Consider the following 19511-nt stretch of genomic DNA (forward strand, 5'->3'; position numbering starts at 1 on the left):
TGAAATTAGAATAAATGCTCTATGGTATTTACATTAAAAACCTGATTGTTAAATTAAGAATGGCTATAGGGAACAAATGGTAAACTGTATTAATCTCCATAATTTCCAGAATTCTCCATAAATTGTTCCCCTTCTGAATTTTGGCTTGAAATGAAAAACTTTTGATCTAAATTAAACACAATTGACCATTCTAATCTCTAAATATTTTCTTTTCCAACAGATTCTAAATGAAGAATGAAAGATGAATCTTTGGCAAAAGTTTAATCTTGCTTCAAGAATGATCAGTCTACTTTCCCTTTGGATTTCATAAACTATTAGTTGAGCTACCTAAGTTGATTTTTATTGATCATATCAAGACAAGTGAAATGTTTTGTAGGCTTTCTAATCCTTTCTAGATCTTAAAACAGCAAGGATTTTGGTGCTGAATGGAAACAATGAACATTTTTAACAACAAAGAATTCTTTGCCCTGGTTGATGGTCATCATCTGAGAGATCAAAGGAATATCTGTCGAAGATTATGGGAATGACTCTCACAAGATTACATTGTCAGTTCAATCTAGGGGCCTTGCTGATCTTAATTACTTTATATATACATTGAGCGTAACGATGTGATGACTTTTTTTGATTTTTCTAGATATGTAATGTTAGTTTCAGTTATTTGCAAAAGGAAATGGAGATTTTATGGACTTTATCATCTACATTTGACAGTTGCCACAATCTGCAGTGGCCTACAGTAACCATGTGACCTTAACTTGCTGTTTCTACTGCCTTAAGTGGCATTCTAGGGAGATTTCCTTGGCAATTCAAGCTCTTCCTCTAGCACAGGCAAAATATTGCCATGATGTGTGAGGTAATGCCTACCATTAGTGAGGGTGACCCCTTAGGGCCACAGCCAGGCTCTGATTCTGATGCCAACTTTGAACAGCTGATGGTGAACATGCTTGATGAGAGAGACAAACTGCTAGAGACTCTTCGGGAAACACGTGAGACACTATCTGTGAGTCAGGGCCGGCTGCAAGAGACTTTGCATGAACGTGACCAATTGCAGAGACAGTTAAACTCTGCTCTACCTCAGGTAAGAAGATAAATAGACCAGATTTTTGTTAGCTGAAATATAAACAAGCAGCAGGTATAGTTAGGCGCAAGTGTATTGCTCTTGTGTGATTTACCACAGAGAAAATAGCTTTTACACTGTAATCGCTAAACTAAAGCATTAAGACATAATGATGATACTGTATTCATTGCTTTCTTATTTGTCACCAATGTTTGACAGAGGTAATGCTTCTAAAGTAGTGTTGGATTTATCATTTAGAACAATTTTCTACCATCACTATTTAGAAAAGATAGTCTGTCTAGCTATGCAAGATGAAGACCATGAAAATGAAAAACTACCTCAACAGCTGAATGTCCATTAGATTCTTTGAAAAGTTACAGACTCATTTTCAATTTAATGGAGAGAGAATAATTTTAGGGATGTGTAATGCTTTGGATTCATTTAGGAAGAGATTCTTTGAAAAAAATGCTAGAGCGAATACTGTTAACTGTGAGAAATTAAAGTACCTGTTTCGGTTTTCAGGATTGTGCAGCTGCAGCTGGAAAAGTTGCTTTAATGAGTTACAGGCAGGTGTTTTATTCACACTCCTAAGCTCTCCAAAGCACCTCTTTTGAATTGAAACCAAACTTGTCCAGCCCTAATAAATATAAATTTAATCTAGCTAAAACGACTGAGGTACCGTATTTTCCGGCGTATAAGACGACTTTTTAACACATGAAAATTTTCTCAAAAGTTGGGGGTCGTCTTATACGCCGAGTGTCGTTCTCCTGTAACCAGGCAGACCAGCCCAAAAGGCTCTGACGAGCCTTAAATGGCTCTGGCGATCCCAGCTCTGACGATCCCAGCTCTGACAATCCCAGCTGAGTTCCCTGCAACTCAGCTTGGATCGCCAGAAACCATGTAAAAGAAAAAAAGTTTTTTCCCTTTTACTCTGACGATCTGACATTTTGGGTCTAGCATAGCTGCTTTTACATTGTAGGTGAGCCAGTTGATGTTTTTTAATTTTTATTTGGTGTGCATTGGAAGAGGGGCAGTCTTATATGGCGAGTATAGCCCAAACCCTATATTTTAACAGGAAAAGTTGGGGGTCGTCTTATACGCCCAGTCGTCTTATACGCCGGAAAATACGGTACTCAATTTAGGATTGTGGTGAAATGCATCACTATTCTCCCTGAAGGGACAGTTAGCATTTTTACAATAGCAGTATAAATGCTTTGATCAGCTGATTCTTGCAAAATATAAACTTAAGTCATTTTGACATCCATTGGTAACTTCACCCATCTGTTATAATATTGGCTTTTTCAAGTAGCATTCAAGGATCACAAGTACTGTAGTAGTATAAATCATAAATGGCCTGGACTGCATATCTGTTATAGATGACATTATCCACTCTACTTCTGGCAACATGTTTTATAAAGATTATGTGATGAACATTAAATCTTAAATCTTGAAAATTTCTCTGATGTTACATATGGAATTAGTTTATTTTGTAATTGCTCCTTTCGCCAGGTAGTTTTAAATGCCTCAGGCTAAAGAAAAGAGCTCTTTAGTCTTAATTATTCATATTTAATTACAGCAATTTTGAAATATAGAGTATGATTATCATAGTAAATTTCTAACATCTGTAATTATTTAAATTATGGTTTATTCCTCATTAGCATTCTTAAACTGTGTGGTGCCATGTGTTCTTGAAGTTACATAAGCTAGTTTTGCAGCAAGCTGCAGTGCTTACTTATACACAAGTTTCTACATAATATTCGGTGTAAGAATTATGTGTGAATTTATCTAAGCTTTTGGATCTATCTATGATTTATCTTACGAGCTTTTAGACTATGAGTGGGTAGCTTGCAAACAAGACAGGACTTTTATCAAAAGACAATGCAGGTGCCATTATGATCCAAGGCTGAGAAACAAATAGCAAGAAGTCTGTCACCACATAAGGATGGGAGAAAGAGAAACAAAAAATAGAGGCTGGATTCTGTGAAATGTAGTTTGGATTCTGTGGTGTATGATGTTTATTATTAGGTCTTCTTATATCTGTAGTAAAAACAACATATCTACCTCAGCTTTATCCTTAACTCTCCCACTGTTAAATGTGGCCTGAATGAAGCTCTGACAGTAGGATCAGCTACTCATCTCATCCATGAAGAATGAGAAAAAGTACCAATACGCCAGAAATAAACTATGCTTATACTTGTAAATCTCTTGAATTTTATGTGGAACAAATTGCTAGCATTTTTTTAGTGTCATAATCGTGTGGCAACTGAGAATGATTGGCTAATGAGTAATAAACCAGTGCCACAAATATGGTGGATGGAATTCATTCCTAGTGACAACTCACATGCAATCCAGGGTCCATCAGCGGTAGTGGGAGTTGCATCAGTTCTCAATCGCTGAGCTGTTGCTTTTTTGGTTGATGTACAATGAAATCAGGGCAGATTTAGTACTTTCCTTTCTCAATGAGTTGTACATCTTTCTAAGACCTCTTGGACTGAATTAATGTGGGATTTATAATTAGTGTTCTGATAGAGAGAGAGGCAGCCCAGATGTGAATAACTATGTCAGTTTTGTGACACTGTTCAGGGCTTTTTTGATGAATGTTTCAAACAGATGACTGCCAGTCACAAAAGCTATAACCTAAGACAAGATAAATGCTCAGTGAGATAATATTTTGTTGATTTTCAATTGTTAACTCAGATGTGGGTTGGAATTAATGAGGCTTAAATCCCAATTTGAAAGGGTCTGCCAGGAAAAGTATAGGAGAAATGTATCTATTACTGCAAAGATTTTGTATGCATTAATACAATTCTACTTGGGAATCAATAAAATATTTGAAGAATTATGGCACTCTATTGTCAAGAGAAGAAATATTCTTTGAGTTCCCTACATTATTTTCTTTGGTTCCATCATTCCCACTTCCTCTCTTTCATCAGTGGTTTTGAATATTGAACTCCCGCAGCTAGGAGACTGGACAGCTCTTCTCTCTGAGAAGAGCTAGGTCAATACACACAAGATCTATGTGTATTATTTGAAGAACCTAGTTATGTTCCAGAAGAGTGCCCTTCTAAGAGACCACCCCCTTCTGAAATGTCCATAAAATATTGTACATTTTGCAATAAACAAACAACCAGATCTGGCTTCTTCACAAACAAATCAATCCCAATATCAGATGTGATAACATCTGAAAGTTAAGTAAAGGTCAGATATGTGAGACTACCCATTGACATTTAATCATTTGTGTAACCTTTAAGGCCTAGACTGCTCAACTGTAAAGCGCCAGAACTTATTTTATTCTGGTGCCATGGGCAACTTGATAAAATCTTCAGTCGCATGTAATGGGTATATCTTGCACATTCAGCCTTGTGAAAATGGAAATTATTGATTCCAATGTTTGTGGTTCAGCTGAAATCTCATGAAATCGGAAGAGTCACTTAATTTTATTTGGTTTTCTTATTACAATTTCTGATAGTTGCAGGAAATAGATTGTCATCAAGCTCATAATCCATTTGGGAAAGCATTACACTGAGTTCCCATGCATACAACACTCATTACCTCCATGGCTTCATGCCCCTTACCTTTGCTCAGCACAGCACGGTACAGAAGGAATTTCCCCATATTTTAGCCTAAGTATTCTGGCTTTGGTCATACGTGTGAGAATTGGAATCACAGATTGTACCTCCCCATCAGTTTTGTGACCTTATTCTTAGGCCTCAGATTCCTGCAAAATATTGCTAACCCATATCAAAACTGAAAGAACCAGATAAAGACAACTGTTTAAAAAGCTTCATTTTTTTCTGCAACTTTAGCCAACATTCATTTTGTTGTTACTGTTGTTAAAAAGAAGGCTGGTTCCTTATTATAGGTTTCTGAACTCTGTAAGAATTGTGAGGAGTTTAGAGAGAAACAGGAGGAGCAATAAACAATTAATTGATGGCAAGATTCTTTAATGGCTTATCTAATCAATGGGAACTCCATTTCCAAGTCTTTATATCTTTTCCTCGATTCATGTTTTTAAACTCCATATTAAAGTCTCTGTGTCCTTCTGTAAGGGCTTGACAGCAAATATTACACTGTCTCCCTCATGTATGAACTATTATAATAATTACAAAAAGCACGTATTTTTACTAGGTTGGATTCCAAAGGGATTTACAGTTGATAGTAATTTAATGAAAGGGATAGCACCTTGTCTCCTATGATTCTGGAAAGCCTGTCTTTGGACCCAGGCCTGGGGTTAATATTGTTTTGAAGTAGTAGTCTTTTGCTTTGCTTTGTATTATTTAGATCATTTTAGTCTGGGGCGACTTTGTGGTTTTAGGTTTTGCTTGTTTTTATGGATTTGGTGTGTGCTTGTTTATTTGGTTTAGTTTTGTACCACCACCCAGAATCCATAAGTGTTGGGTGGCTATAATAAATTTAAATAAATAAATAAGATTTGGATACAGTGACAAGAAGGAATTATCATATTCAAGAATAAACCTTTAGCAAAAATTTCAAGAATGACAAGTAATAAAGATATACTAATAGAAGAGAAGGTATGTAGCTCAGGGCTCAACTATGGAGTTTTTGATGTTCTATGAGCTTAGTTATTTGCTTGCAAACATTTTATTACCAGACTAGGTAACATCTTCAGTACTAGAAGCAAGTGGGATTTGCTGTGTTTATATACCATTGCTTGCCTTGTCAGTGTTGGTGGAGGCATTGTTTTCTCTTTGGTAATTCTTTAATTAAGCTGTTTACTGCTTGATTGTTTGCCTGAGTTGGTGGTTCCATTATTAGGGTATTATTTACTGCTTGATTGTTTGTCTGGTGATAATCCTGGTGTTACTTCATGCTTAACTGAGTGTTGATTACTTTCAAGGAGGTGTTCTGGTCTTTTAGTTCCCTTTTTAGCTTTTTTATTGTCTTGGAATGGTGTGTGTTATTTATCTCTAGTTGCCTTTTGATGGCCGATTTGCTTGACTTCCAAGCTTCCAGGAATTCCCTACCATTTTTGATTTACCGGTAGCTTGATCTAGGAAGCTTTCTCAGATTACATTTATCCATATGTTATGAAATTAAAGAGTTTTCATTGTGTCTTCTGATAGCTAGTTGGTGTTCATGGATGCAGTCTGCTAGTCTTCTGCCTACCTGTCCTATATAAGTGGCCTTAAACTCTTGTGTTGTAGATGTAGATGTAGATTTTGGAGAGCTTTAGTTGGTTTGTATGCTACAATAATGTCAAATGGCAGTCTGTTTATTGTTTCTGAGATGTTTTTAATGTATAGTAGTTTTATCCTTTTCATAGTTTGTGTTGGTTTGTGCTATAGTGAGTTCAGCAGTCCGGCTTTTTTTTTTTTTTTGATAAAGTTCCATGTGGATCCATTTTGTTGGATATTGTATTGAAATGTATATTAAAGGAAGTAGGAAGTCGTAACAAAAGTATTTCAGCAACTGCACTGTTCCATATGAAGTTCAGTATAACCTAACACTCTTACATTTCATTTTCCTTCCCACTGTATCTAGGAATACATCCTCTCTCTTTTGAGCAGATTAGCTTGCCTCTTTGCAGTCTTTGTTTTTGTCATTGTCACATTATCATGTTTTGCTATCATGATACGTTTGCTTTTATATAATTTTTCACTGATTGTGTGAGAATTAAATCTCATAGCATTATGGGCCTGGATTTTTGCTCTAAAAATTATGCCGCAACAATATGGGTGTTTAAATATTCCAAAACGTCTAGCTCATTGTCTGTTTTGCCACAACTGCAAGATTTCTTCCCTCAAGGAACAGTTACTTATGGTAGCACATTTTTCCCTGACCTTTTCAACAGTCATTCTACTTGTATTTGCAAATCTTATCAGAAGACCCAGACAAAGAATGTTTCCCCAGTAAATAAAATGATGAGGTATACAGTAATTTGCAGTAACCCATACCAGATTGATAATCATCTAGGTCAACAAGGACCATGCTAGGTGTTGGAATTCCTGGACCTCTGGTGACATTGTCTGGTGACAAATGGGCTACAGGGCTCAGGACTGTTGGCTGAGCAACCAAGGCCAGCAGGAGCAGGACTATTGGAAGAAAAGTTGTTTATCAGTCACAAATATACAAAGATTGAAAACAAAGAAATAATGATATGTTATTACAAATCAAGTCCAGCAAGAAAAGGATATCAGAAAGAATATAGCTAGTCTGGAAAGAGCAACATCCAGAATCAGAAAGTAACAGAACAGGGAATAGCAGATCAACAGCAATTTATAACACAAAGTAAAGTATTCACAGGAGCAGAATTGGGAGAACTGCAAAGGTCTACCCAGGGTAAAGAAATCAAAACCTTGCCAAAAGTAGCTCAGACTATAGAGGCAAACCAGAGGAAACCAGCAGTAGAGGCAGCCAGCATTTCTACTGACTCATTTTCATTCCCAAACCAGTCACTCTCTCCTCTGCCTTCGTTTCAGAAAGAACAAAAGCCTTCTAACTGAAAATGAAGAATTGAAACAAAGAAAAGAACAGCATAAAACAATGAAATAAGGTTGCCTTCATTGAAGATTGCTCCAAAGAAACAGCGAGTACAAATACTAAGAGATGCCAGTCTGTAATATTAAATATAGACACTAGCTCACTTCAAGAAACAAACTGAATACTGTACAGTATGGCTGCAGTTATAATTGAATACCCAGGATGCAGAATCAAAGAAAAAGAAAGCTAAACATTGCACCACTAAAATGGAAGATCAGACTGGAAAATAAAATCAACATGCTAAAATCAGATGCAAATAAGTTTAAGCAATTTAAAGAAAAGAAGCTGAGAAACTAGAAGACTATAGAATACTTCATCAAGAAGTATCATCTAAAAACTAGGAATATTAAAGAAGCACTGGAAATAAAAAATCAGCAAATAATAAAAGATAATCATCTATGAAATTTGAATTGAATACTATAGATAAAATCTCCAATTTAAATAAAATCAGAAACATTTCATCAATCGACCCATGGAGAAACTGAAATAAACTATAGTTAATACCTGACAAGGAAGAAACAGTGCAGTTCTGGGCGCAGATATGTGATAACCCAAAGAAATACAAGGATTCAGCTTGGTTAAAGGAGGCGGATGAGAATAAAAAAGAAGATGAGATGGAACAATTTATAATAACAGCAGAAATTGTAGAGAAAAGAGCAAGGAAGATCAAGAATTGGTCAGCACCAGGTGAAGATGAACTGCAGGTTTTTGGTTGAAACATCTGACTCAGTAGTGGGTTTCAAAATTTTTTACTACCGGTTCTGTGGATGTAGCTTGGTGGGCGTGGCATGGCTTGGTGGGCGTGGCTTGGTAGGTGTGGCAGGGGAAGGATACTGTAAAATCTCCATTCCCACCCCAATCCAAGGGAAGGTTACTGTAAAATCTCCATTCCCACCCCAATCCAGGGGAAGGTTACTGCAAAATCCCCATTTCCTCCAGATCAGCTGGGACTTGGGAGGCCGAGAATAGATGGGGGTAGGGCCAGTCAGAATTTTTACTACCGTTTCTCCGAACTACTCAAAATTTCTGCTACCGGTTCTCCCGAACTGGTCAGAACCTGCTGAAACCCATCTCTGATCTAACTGGTCTACACTCATTCATTACCAAGCAGTTTAACAACATACTGCAAGGAGGTGAAATTAAAGAGTGCTAACATTTGGCAAAACCTACTTGATAAGGAATGATTCAACAAAAGGGACAGCACCAGGCAACTACAAACCAATTACCTGATTACCAACAACTTTTAAATTGCTAACTGGTTTGTAGCTGATGCAGTCCAACAGCATCTAGTTGAAAACAAGTTCTTTCCACCTGAGCTGAAAGGAAAGTTCTAAAAGCAGAGGAACAAAAGATCAACTCCTAATTGACATAGTGACTTTGGAAAACTGTAAGAGAAGGAAGATCGACTTGAATATAGTTTGGTCTGATCCAGTGGTGAAATTTTTTAAAACTTCTTGTTCTGTGGGCGTGGCTTGGTGGGTGTGGCTTGGTGAGCAGGGGAAGGATATTACAAAATCTCAATTTCCACCCCACTCCAGGGGAAGGATACTGCAAAATCCCCATTCCCACCCGACTCCTGAGGGAAAGATATTGCAAAATCTCCATCCCCACTCCACTCTGGGGCCAGCCAGAGGTGGTATTCGCTGGTTCTCTGAACTACTCAAAATTTCCGCTACTGGTTCTCCAAAGTACTCAAAATTTCCGCTACGGGTTCTCCAGAACCTGCTGGATTTCACCCCTGGTCTGATCACAAGAAGACAGTCAACTCCCTGCCACATGATTGGATAATCAAGTGCCTAGAAGTAACAGGAGTCAGTAGAAACATTGGCAGCTTTGTGGAAGACACAATTGCTGGTCAATGGTGCCAGACTGAGAGAGGTTAATATTAAGAGAATGATCTTTCAAGGAGACTCCCTATCACTATTCCCGTTTGTTATTGCATTAATTCCTCTGTCAATAATACTGAATAAATCAGGTTATGGCTGTCCTACATCATTGAATTTTCTTGTGGCAAGTTGTCCTGCAGTGAGTTGGCCATGGCGAGTTGCTACATTCTGTGCAAGAAGATCACACAGACTGATTACAAACAACTGCATGACAAAGTAGGAACAATGGTGCATTGGAAGATCTGCAAGAAATACCATTTGCTTGCAAGCAAGAACTGGTGGGACCATAAAAGAGAGAAAGTCAAAGAAAATGAAGAAGCTAAATTACTCTAGGACTTTAGAAATTCAAACAGACAAGCATCTGTCACATAACACCCCAGACTTTACAATTGTCAATAAGAAAGACAAAAACACTGGATAGTGGTCGTTGCACTATCTGGAGATGGCAGAATAAAAGTAAGAACTGGAGAAAAATCCCAAAATACAGAGACCTGCAAATAGAAGTAGAATGATTGTGGCAAAAGAAAGCAAAAATAGTACCAATAGTAATGGGGTCCTTGGGTGCAATCCCAGAACATCTGGAGCACCATTTGAACACCATTGAAATCACCATCAGTCAATTGCAAAAGGCAGCTTTACTTAGAGCAGTTTACATCCTGTGCAATACCTTGGTCGATTAAAATGCCAAACCAATTTAAATACCAGAATGACTTTGTGATGAACCACAATAATTATTATTTCATTCTACTTTTTAAAATAAATAATTCAAGGTAGCAAACATATCTAAATATATATAATGTTCCTGCATCCTATTTTTTCCACAATAACTATGAAATAGATTGGGCTGACAGAGTGACTGGCCAGCTGGCTTTCATGCCTGAGGAGGCCTAGTTCTGACCATTTCCTGGCTTCTAGGTCAGCATTTTAATCACTGCAACAAACTAGTTTTCAGCAAAATGGTAATATCTTTGTCTATATATGATTAAATAAAGTTTCTGCTTGAATTTTGCTTTCATTCTGCCAGTCAAATAGAAAAGTGTGGAATGTGCAGGATTAATATATAACAAAGTATATATGGAAGACTCCCTAATAATGTATAAGCAGCTAATGTAATCTATTGACAAATGAATATGGGTTATGATATTTCGCACCTCAAAGATTGGTTATCTGTTCATTTTTCCTTTCCCGCACATTCCTTCATTTGTGACATTAATATGGAGTTCTTTCAGCTCAATAAATCTGGGATTCAAATAAAGAAATAAAATACACAAACTATATTAAGAAGGGGCAAATATTAACTTTATTTTTACATCTGGTTCTGCAGTTAGAAATTACTGTTCTAAAATGTTTTTACAAAGTTGAATCACATTAAGTTACTTTTGTGACCTGGTAGATAGTATAGTATCTGATTTACAAAGAAATGTGAGTGTATCCTCTTTATATTTATATAATTAGTAAAACTTGATAAGCAGAGTCTTTCAAAGACTGACTTCAGATTGATTGATGTATTCTTCATTGTTTCTAAATGGCCTCTAAAAACCACACAGATGGGTTTTTTCTTCACAATGCCATTTTGGAACTGTTTAAATCTAAAAACACCCTATTTTTTACCTCCTTGAATCACATTTACTCATTGAAAGTGGCTTTTTAAGAGCCCATTATGTTGGGTTTATTGAGCTGGAGAATTTTGTGCCTTGTGAAAAAAATCTTGCCTTCCTTCCTTTTTCAAAAAACCAATCCTTTACAACATACTTTTATTTTTTGTAAATTCATTCTTTTAAAGTTCTTTCATTTTTTTGAAGACATAATATTGTCTTCCAATTCACCCAACTTCTCAACATCATTTGAAACATTTCATTCTTCATTTCATTTCATTTCATTTCATTTCATTTCATTTCATTTCATTTCATTTCATTTCATTAATTTTGGATGTTTGTTATGTTCTTCCTTTTTAACTGTTATAATTTTATAAAACCAAATTCATTCCTGGCCTTCTACATTCTATCTAAAGGGCATGGTTTTTTTCAGCAAGGCATTTCTCCAGATGAATAATGACAACCATCAAGTTTTTCTACAGACTGACTAAATATGTATAGCCTCTTATGCTTTGCACTGACTCCACAAGAGCAGTAGTAGTACTGTAGAAGAAATTTCTCTTTTATGGGTTTGTTAATTACAGAGACCACAATACCTATCAATTGGTAAAAGCAAAAATTGCATTTATTTTGAAATTGGTAACTACAATAACAAACCTAAAAAGGCAGGGATGCAACCCTATAAATGCATTTTTGTAGCTCTAAGCATGCATATATCTATGAGGCCAGAGGTAGTGAGGTAATGACAATAAACAATGGTTTATTGAGAAAAGAAAGGTTCTGTATTTTAGAATAAAGATTGTTTAGTGAATCATGTCTAAGTGTTGTCTCCTTTTACTTGTCATAGCTTTCCTTGCCATCAAGTATGCTTTCTCCTTGTTATTCGAATCCTTTTGCCTTGTAAGCATTTTTATTGCTTCTCTAAGAAACCAGGAAAGATGACTGGGGATGGGTGCTCTGGTTAATTGAGTATCTCCATAGACAATTTTTTCTCTTCAGTTATATCTGATGGCCATATAAGCTCAATTATTTATTAAGGGCTGTAGATTGGACATCATTATAAGACAGATGCAATTATTGGAAGAGCTGATCCATTTTCAGTTGCCGTATGATAACAAATTTCTTCTTCTGGTAAACTGGCTAGTGACATAGTTTGTGACTCATGAAAATCCACAATGAAAGGAAAAAAAGGTTATTGAACTATAAGTACAGTTCTTTGAGTGGTCATCTGTGAATAAACACAATCCAGTCTGCTAACTTGAATTAATCTTAGATGACTTGGTTGGTTGTATTGGAAGTATATGGCTTACAAATATAATAAATAACAAGTATAGTGATAAATACTTTACTGTTTCTTTTGTTTCACTGTTTTGTTCTTAGGAATGAAAGGCGTTTAGTGAAAGCTACATGTGGGAAGCAGGGCTCCCCTCCAGTATTTTAATTGATATTTTATTCTTGTAAGCCTGCCGGAGTCACAGACTGAGTTGGGCAGCTATATAAATTTTCTTAAATAAAAAATATTTTATTTTAAACATGGATACTTTAACTAACCAATTCTTGGTCTAAGCACCTGGTCTCATTACTGTACCACCAGGTATAGGTGTAGCAGTGTAGAGAAATGTTGACTTGACAAAGTGTCATAGAGATAGCAGTATATTGAAATATAATTGTCAGCATTTCATTGTTTTATCTACTTAATACTATTGTTGTGGGGATGGGGAGTTTTTCTTCAGAAAAATAAAATTAAACTAAGGGTAAGGGAGTTGTTTGAAGGCAGTGCAAGTGTCTGTTGTTAGCATCATAGTGATTGGGGTTTGAATTAACATGTGTCTGTATTTTGATGAAATTCCTTAATAAATTGTCTGCTGAACTAAAGAGTTTGACTTCACCACTTGCTGTTTTATGATGGTGCCAACCCCCTTCTACTGCTAAGCTGCCACAGTTATCCTATAAGAACTTGACAAGGATGGGAAAAGCTAAATACTTGAGCTGGCCCTCTCATGTTATGGTCTTGCTCCTTCCTCACTGAACCATCTGCCCTTTGGCCGTTCTCTAGCTGGGTCACCCAGTTCTATCAATATATATGCTACGGTCCATGCTGAAGGTTCCAACTAACTTTTGCGTAACTCTCCCCTTCCCGCCTTCAATTTGCTACCTTCCTGCTAATCGCTCATCTTTTGGAGTGAGAGCCCTAGCAATAGTATCTGTTCATGCTGAGCAGCTGGGCAGAGAGCATGCCAGGTCACCAAGGGAGGGTTATGCCTCCTGGGCTCTGCAGCCGCTTGGATTAAGGGGCTATCCAGTGATTTACTTTCTGCTCCTGCTTCAATTCCTCTGCCTCTAACATTCAGGGTAGGGAACATGCAAGCAATGCAAAGCAAACTAGGTCATTTGTGTATCTGCGAGATCCTCTGGGGGAGGCTGCTGGCTCTTTTGGCTCCCAGCTCCTGCTTGTAGCTCCTGTGCCTCTCTTACCAAATCATACATCTGCCTTCTCTGTATCTTGAAAAGCGATGTGATTAACACAGGCAGCAGATGGGGAATTTCTGCAAGCTTTGGTGACACTGTTACAGTGCCCAATCCGCCTCATCCTTCTAGGTACAATAGGAAGTGATTTCCTACTGATTTGAATCTCAAACCAAGGTGTGCAGTGGCATCTAGAATCTGTGCTGTTTCTAACCTTCCTTCCTGGACTTAGTTGCTACTCTCCCTTCAGTCTGTAGAGCTATGGATTTATTGATCAAGGTGGCTATGATTTTCCTGCATGAATACAGGGCACCAATTCATAAACATCCATCTTCCCAATGGCATTAATTTCAGCATGTTCATGTTTCAGGTAAGCAGGGTATTGCTTGCAATACCTATCCATCCTACAATTTCCTTTTTCTAGATAGAAATACTCCAGGGTTATTAGGTTTTCAGGCCTGTCTATACTTTCATACAGATTTGCATCTTCTTTCAGAAGTTATTTGCGGGCATGACATCCTGCTTTTTTTCTTTGTTAAGCAATGGAAACCAAGTTGCAATTGGTAGCGCCAAAAGTCTTTGTGAGGGCAAGAGGACTTGGGCAGTGTTAGTGCTGCTGGTTATACCACCAACATTAAGAGCTAATAGTTCTAGGGCTGCTTCCTGGAAACAAATATGCCCCTCAAAGGTGTCCTGGTATGATTGGCATTTGTATGTAAGAAATGGGGCCCTTGACTTTTGGAAACTACTCATTTAGAAATGTTTGTTCTTTGCTTTAGGTTACTTGAACAATCACAGAAAATTGTGTATAGGGTTCTGGAAGTGAGTAATAGCTGAGTGAGTATGAATTTGCAGTTTATTAAATCCCCCCTGCTGTTTCAAACTGCATGCTGTGTTTGTTGATTAAAAGGGCAGACATTTATACTTTGTTCTATACGCCTATGTTCCCAGAGTGCGTTTACCAAGAGTTGTAGAAATCTTATGTAGAAATGATATATTAAAATTAGGATATTTTAAAAAAATCCTGAAATTAATTTCTCCACCACCACCCTCCCCCAGTTCTTTTATAGTCTTTTCTGGTCAAATAAGCTTGCACGATTTGATTGTGCTTTAAGCTGTACTTTTAGATAAGTTAGCTCCAGAGACATGATTAGTATTGCTTCTTTGTATATTGTACTTTGACAATTTTAATATTTCCCTCTAATGAAATTAATATTGTAATTTTAAAGAAGTCAATCTAAATTTATACTTATAACCAGTGGTGGGTTCCGCCCTGTTCCTCCGAGCCGGTATATCGTCACTGAACCGGTTCTGTGCCTCCCCTGCCCCTCCGCGTTATTCTTACCTTTTATTTGGCCCCACCCCCAATCTATTGCTGCCTCCTGAGTCCCAGCTGATCGTCTAGAAGGAAAAAAACTGTTTAAACTCTTGCCGCGGGACTTCAAAGGGCCGCCCTACAGCTGATCAGTGTTAAAAGGCAGTGTGGTAGTAGACCAGTGCCTCCAAAAACAAATGAGTAGACCGGTGTCTGCAAAAATAAATGGGTAGACCAGTGCCTCCAAAAACAAATGACTAGACCGGTACAGCTCTGCAAGCAATTAAAAGCCTGGTAGACCAGTACCTCTGCTAAATCCTAAAGAATTGTCACATGACCATCAAGCCACACCCACAAAATAAGCCACGCCCACAGAACCGGTAGTAAAAATTTTTAGAACCCACCCCTGCTTATAACTGTTATAAAAGAAAATCAGAACCCATTTCTTTATATTCCTTTTTTCTTCCTTTTCTTCCTACACTTTTGGCTTTGTTCTCTCTTTCTTTCATTTTAATTATGAGTTCCTGTTAGTTTTTATCTTTTTTGTTTCACACACTTCAGTCTGTATGTTTAAATAGCTACAAAATTAAGTTCTACTGATAACAGGGGTTCAACTGACAGTGATTGTTCACCCTCTTCTTTTTGAAGATGCTTTTATGCCAAGGCCAAAATCAGAGGCAGCACGCTTTGAATACCCCATTCTGAATACTTTGAATGGGGAAGAACAGGAGAAAGGGGCTGTCATATTTGTTGTGGGCTTTCTAAAAGCTTCCCACTTTACCATGTGAGAAATAGTATGGTGAACTAGTGGGGTTTTTTTTAGATAATCCAACAGAGATTTTTATGTTTGAAATAATGGCTGCAGAGACAGTTCAGCTGTGCTCATGTGCAATCTCAGAAAAACTGAGCTTGAACTCTGATGGCTAAGAAAATTTTGTTGTTTTATTATTATTATTTTTTTTTAGTTTTAAAAAACAAACTTTATTAGATTTTTTAAAAAATAAAATTATATAAAACATTCACAACCTTAAAATACAATCAACAGTATTAACAAACAACAAACAAACTAAGTATATATAATGTATATAAATACAAATATACACAGTGACTTATTTCCTTTTTTCCTTAATGACGGTGTATAATTATTACTTTTAATTTCTTACTAAATTTGACTTTACCTTCTTTTCCATTGGTTTATCCACTCATACCAACTGTCCCATATCTTAAAATACTGTGAGTCTTCCTTATCTTTCAATTTCAACGTTAGTCTATCCATTTCTGCACATGTATAAATTTTTTGAATTATTTGCTGCTCCGTTGGCAATTGATCTGTTTTCCAGACTTGTGCTAGGGCTAACCTAGCTGCCGTAATTATATGTAATATTAGGTACTTTTTTTCTTTTCTAATGTTTTGTTTAAGCATTCCTAACAAAAAGATTTCTGGTTCTAACTCAATATCCTCCGCAATTATTTCTGATATCCAAATTTTTATTTTTATCCAATATTTCTTAATTTTTGGGCAAAGCCCCAGACATGAAAGATGGCTAAGAAAATTTTGTTGTTTTATTATTATTACAGCTATCACTACTGCTATTTTATTTTCTAACATTTCAGCTAATATTTGTTTCTGCAAACTAAAGAGGCATATTGACAATTATGAGAAGTTTGAAACCACTGTGCTGATTGATTGGGACATTATTTTCTGCCCCCCCCTTTTTTGAGGGGTTTTGAAGGGTTTTTCTGGCTACCCATTGGGCTAATTATTTGTGTGATGCTTAGTCAATAGTACTGATTGCTTTGGCATCTGTTTTGACTCACAAAATAAGTTTGGCAGAAACCATTATTCCAATTAGAGGCCTCAAATGAGACCAGTACTCCAGAATTATTTATTTCTTCCTTCTATTAAGAAAAAATAAAAATAAATAAAGAATGGTTTATTATGGATCCCATCCAGACATAGTCATGCTTAGAATTGATCTATTCAAATAGATGGCATTCTAGTCAGTCATGTTAAAATTCCATTGATTTTAGTGGATATACTTATTCTAGATATTATGATGTATGGATCTTATTAAGATACTTTAAAAGGTTTTTTTAAAAAGAATGAAACAACTTGATAGGAAATATAAAAGAGTTTGACAACCTCATATATTACTGGATTTTGTTTCTGAAAAAACCATAAACTAATAATTATTAAATATTTAAATTTAAAAGCAACAAGTGTTATCATTCTTGCTGTATAGGGTGAGATGTAGGAAGACTATCCATGGGGTCGCGATGGGTCGGACACGACTTCTCAACTAACAACAACAACAACAATTCATATAGTCAACTTAAGAGTATATGGCACCCCTAGGCCATGTTGAATGATGGTGCCACTTCCTGCTGATGTGAAAATGTATTTTTAGAATAATTTGGAAGGAGGATGGTAATGGAGCCCCTTAAGCTTTGGTGTCCTGGGCCGGTGCCATAACTAAAGCTGATCCTGGTGTCTTGCCAAGTTTATGACTGTACATTTTATCATTCAACATAATATCATCTTATAAAGAATTGCATTAATAAAAGGAGGAAAAACTTGTTAAATGTATCTACAAGAACCATGATACCAATGAGACAAGGTAATATTGGGTTCCAAAAGGTAACAGTTTTAAATTGCTGTTTAGCTTAAACATTAAGGAAATCTCACAAATCTGTATCTATAATGCCGTGTGAGAATTATCTTGATAGGCAGGAGGAAGAGCTGCAGATTAGACAAACAGGCATGTAAAAGTTATCTCATTCTACAGGTGGAGAAACCAAGAGTTTCAGAAGTGGCCCTCTCTCGTGTTTTGGAGGGGAAAGAGAAAAGAGGGGAAAAGTACTTTCAGTCTTGCAAGATTTATGTTAACCCTTTGAGATAGTCCAGATAAGAAGCACAACCATGAATACTAACTGTTAATTTACATTAACAGAATTTTGCTGTTACAAAGGAACTTACAAACTTACAAAGGAATCTTGAGTCCCATGCAAAAATACTTAAATGTTTCTTTAAAAAAACTTTACATATTGTACTGTATACCAGTAGTGGGTTGCAAAACCCATTGCTACTGGTTTGCTCGTGCATGCATGTGCGCTTGTGCGTGCGCATGAAGCTTTTGCACATGTGCAGAAGCATCCGGCATGGGTAGGTGTAGCCTCCCGCTGCCGCCACTACCGGTTTGCAGATCCGGGTAGAACCGGTAGCAACCCACCACTGCCGTATACCAATCACACTATTCCCTTTTAAGCAACTTTCTTGTGACCTGAAATTCTGCTAAAATCTTTCCTGGCATTCATAAGAAAAAAAATCTCTGTAGTTTTTGCATATACTCTTGCTACTCTTCCTTTTATATAAGGGAATAATAATAGTATATTTCTAACCATCAGACATAGATGTAGTACTTACATTAAAGTGGAACAATTACCTAGCCTCACCATAAGCAAATCATATCAAATATTTTAGTATTTCTCCATGTTATATCATCTATTCTTGCAACCTTACATTATTCAACTTTCTCACAGCATTTTTGAGGTTCATAATTTATGGTAATTATTTCAATTCTACTACAACTCTATAAATTCTGATAGAAACACTCTTTCCAACATTCCCTAACTTCAGTTGCATTCCAAATTTTATTACCACTGTCAAGTACAGGAAAACCAGAAGTCCAAGCAGTTCAAATGAATATAAAGGTTTATTGCAATCTTATGCACTGTACAAGAATCTGAACTATTAATGGTCAAAGCAAATTGGTGATAGATAAGAATCAATGGAATTCAAGATGGGCTGGACTTTTATCTCTTATTGGTGGGAAGGGACTCAACACTGATGACACGTTTGACGCCTTGGGCTCAGCCTGGTCATCTACAACCACTTTTAATTTTAATTCTATTTACTCTGCTGAAGTCTTCTTGCATAGCCTTTATCACAGATTTCCAAACAATGTTTTATTTCCATCAAAACTGTACCTTAACTAATTCCTTACTCCTTTTGATATATATTTTGCTATGACCATTTTCTTATTAAACACCTGATTGGCCAGGTGCAAACAAACAGAACTAATCCATAGTAGATACTTTTATCATTGCTTACCTTATATTACAAACATCTCATCAGACTTCCCTTGGAAAATGGCAGACCTCCGATGTTTTGTCCCCTGAACTGACTCCAAGCTGGAATGTCTTTTTACTCCTCCTAGAAGTGCTTGCCTCTCCTTTAGCTGGTAGTTCCACCATAGATCTTCTGTCTTCCTCCCTTCATTTTTTTGCAGCAGTTATTCTCTTATATATGGATTTCTTCCCATCCACACCCCTTTCCCTTCATCATTCCATCAAGCAACCTTTTTCATACTTCCTATTAACATAACTCCATGTGCTTCTCTAGTACTTTGTAACATGATTATTTTTATTTGTTCCAAGCAATTTCATCTTGCCTTTCTTTACAGCTATTTGTCAATCATTTTTGTTAATTTTGTTAATTTGTCAACCTTTTTCTTCCTGTTGTCATTCTTCCTTCATTCTGACATAATTTAGTTCTTTGGATGTCCATTTTCTCCCAAAATTGATTTTTGACTCTACCAAATAATGGTACAATCTCTCTTCATCTTAATATCCTTCACTAATTCTCTCACTATCCCCCAGTCAGTCAGTCAGTCAGTCAATCAATCAATCAATTT

The 19511-nt window shown here is 36.6% G+C and overlaps 1 protein-coding gene across 6 annotated transcripts in view; it reads left to right on the forward strand.

Moving 5' to 3' along the window:
- The window catches only part of PPFIA4 (PPFI scaffold protein A4), a 105024-nt gene that overhangs the window by 24423 nt on the left and 61090 nt on the right, over positions 1–19511 (forward strand). For all 6 annotated transcript variants that reach the window (XM_034414165.3, XM_034414169.3, XM_087889296.1 and 3 more), the window contains exon 2: positions 221–1075. In XM_034414165.3, the coding sequence (XP_034270056.1) occupies positions 839–1075 (237 nt within the window). In that variant the 5' untranslated portion in view covers positions 221–838. The remainder of the gene's footprint in view (positions 1–220; positions 1076–19511) is intronic.

This window comes from Pantherophis guttatus, chromosome 3, assembly GCF_059756535.1.
Source record: "Pantherophis guttatus breed Tessera chromosome 3, ASM5975653v1, whole genome shotgun sequence".
Classification (NCBI taxonomy): domain Eukaryota; kingdom Metazoa; phylum Chordata; class Lepidosauria; order Squamata; family Colubridae; genus Pantherophis; species Pantherophis guttatus.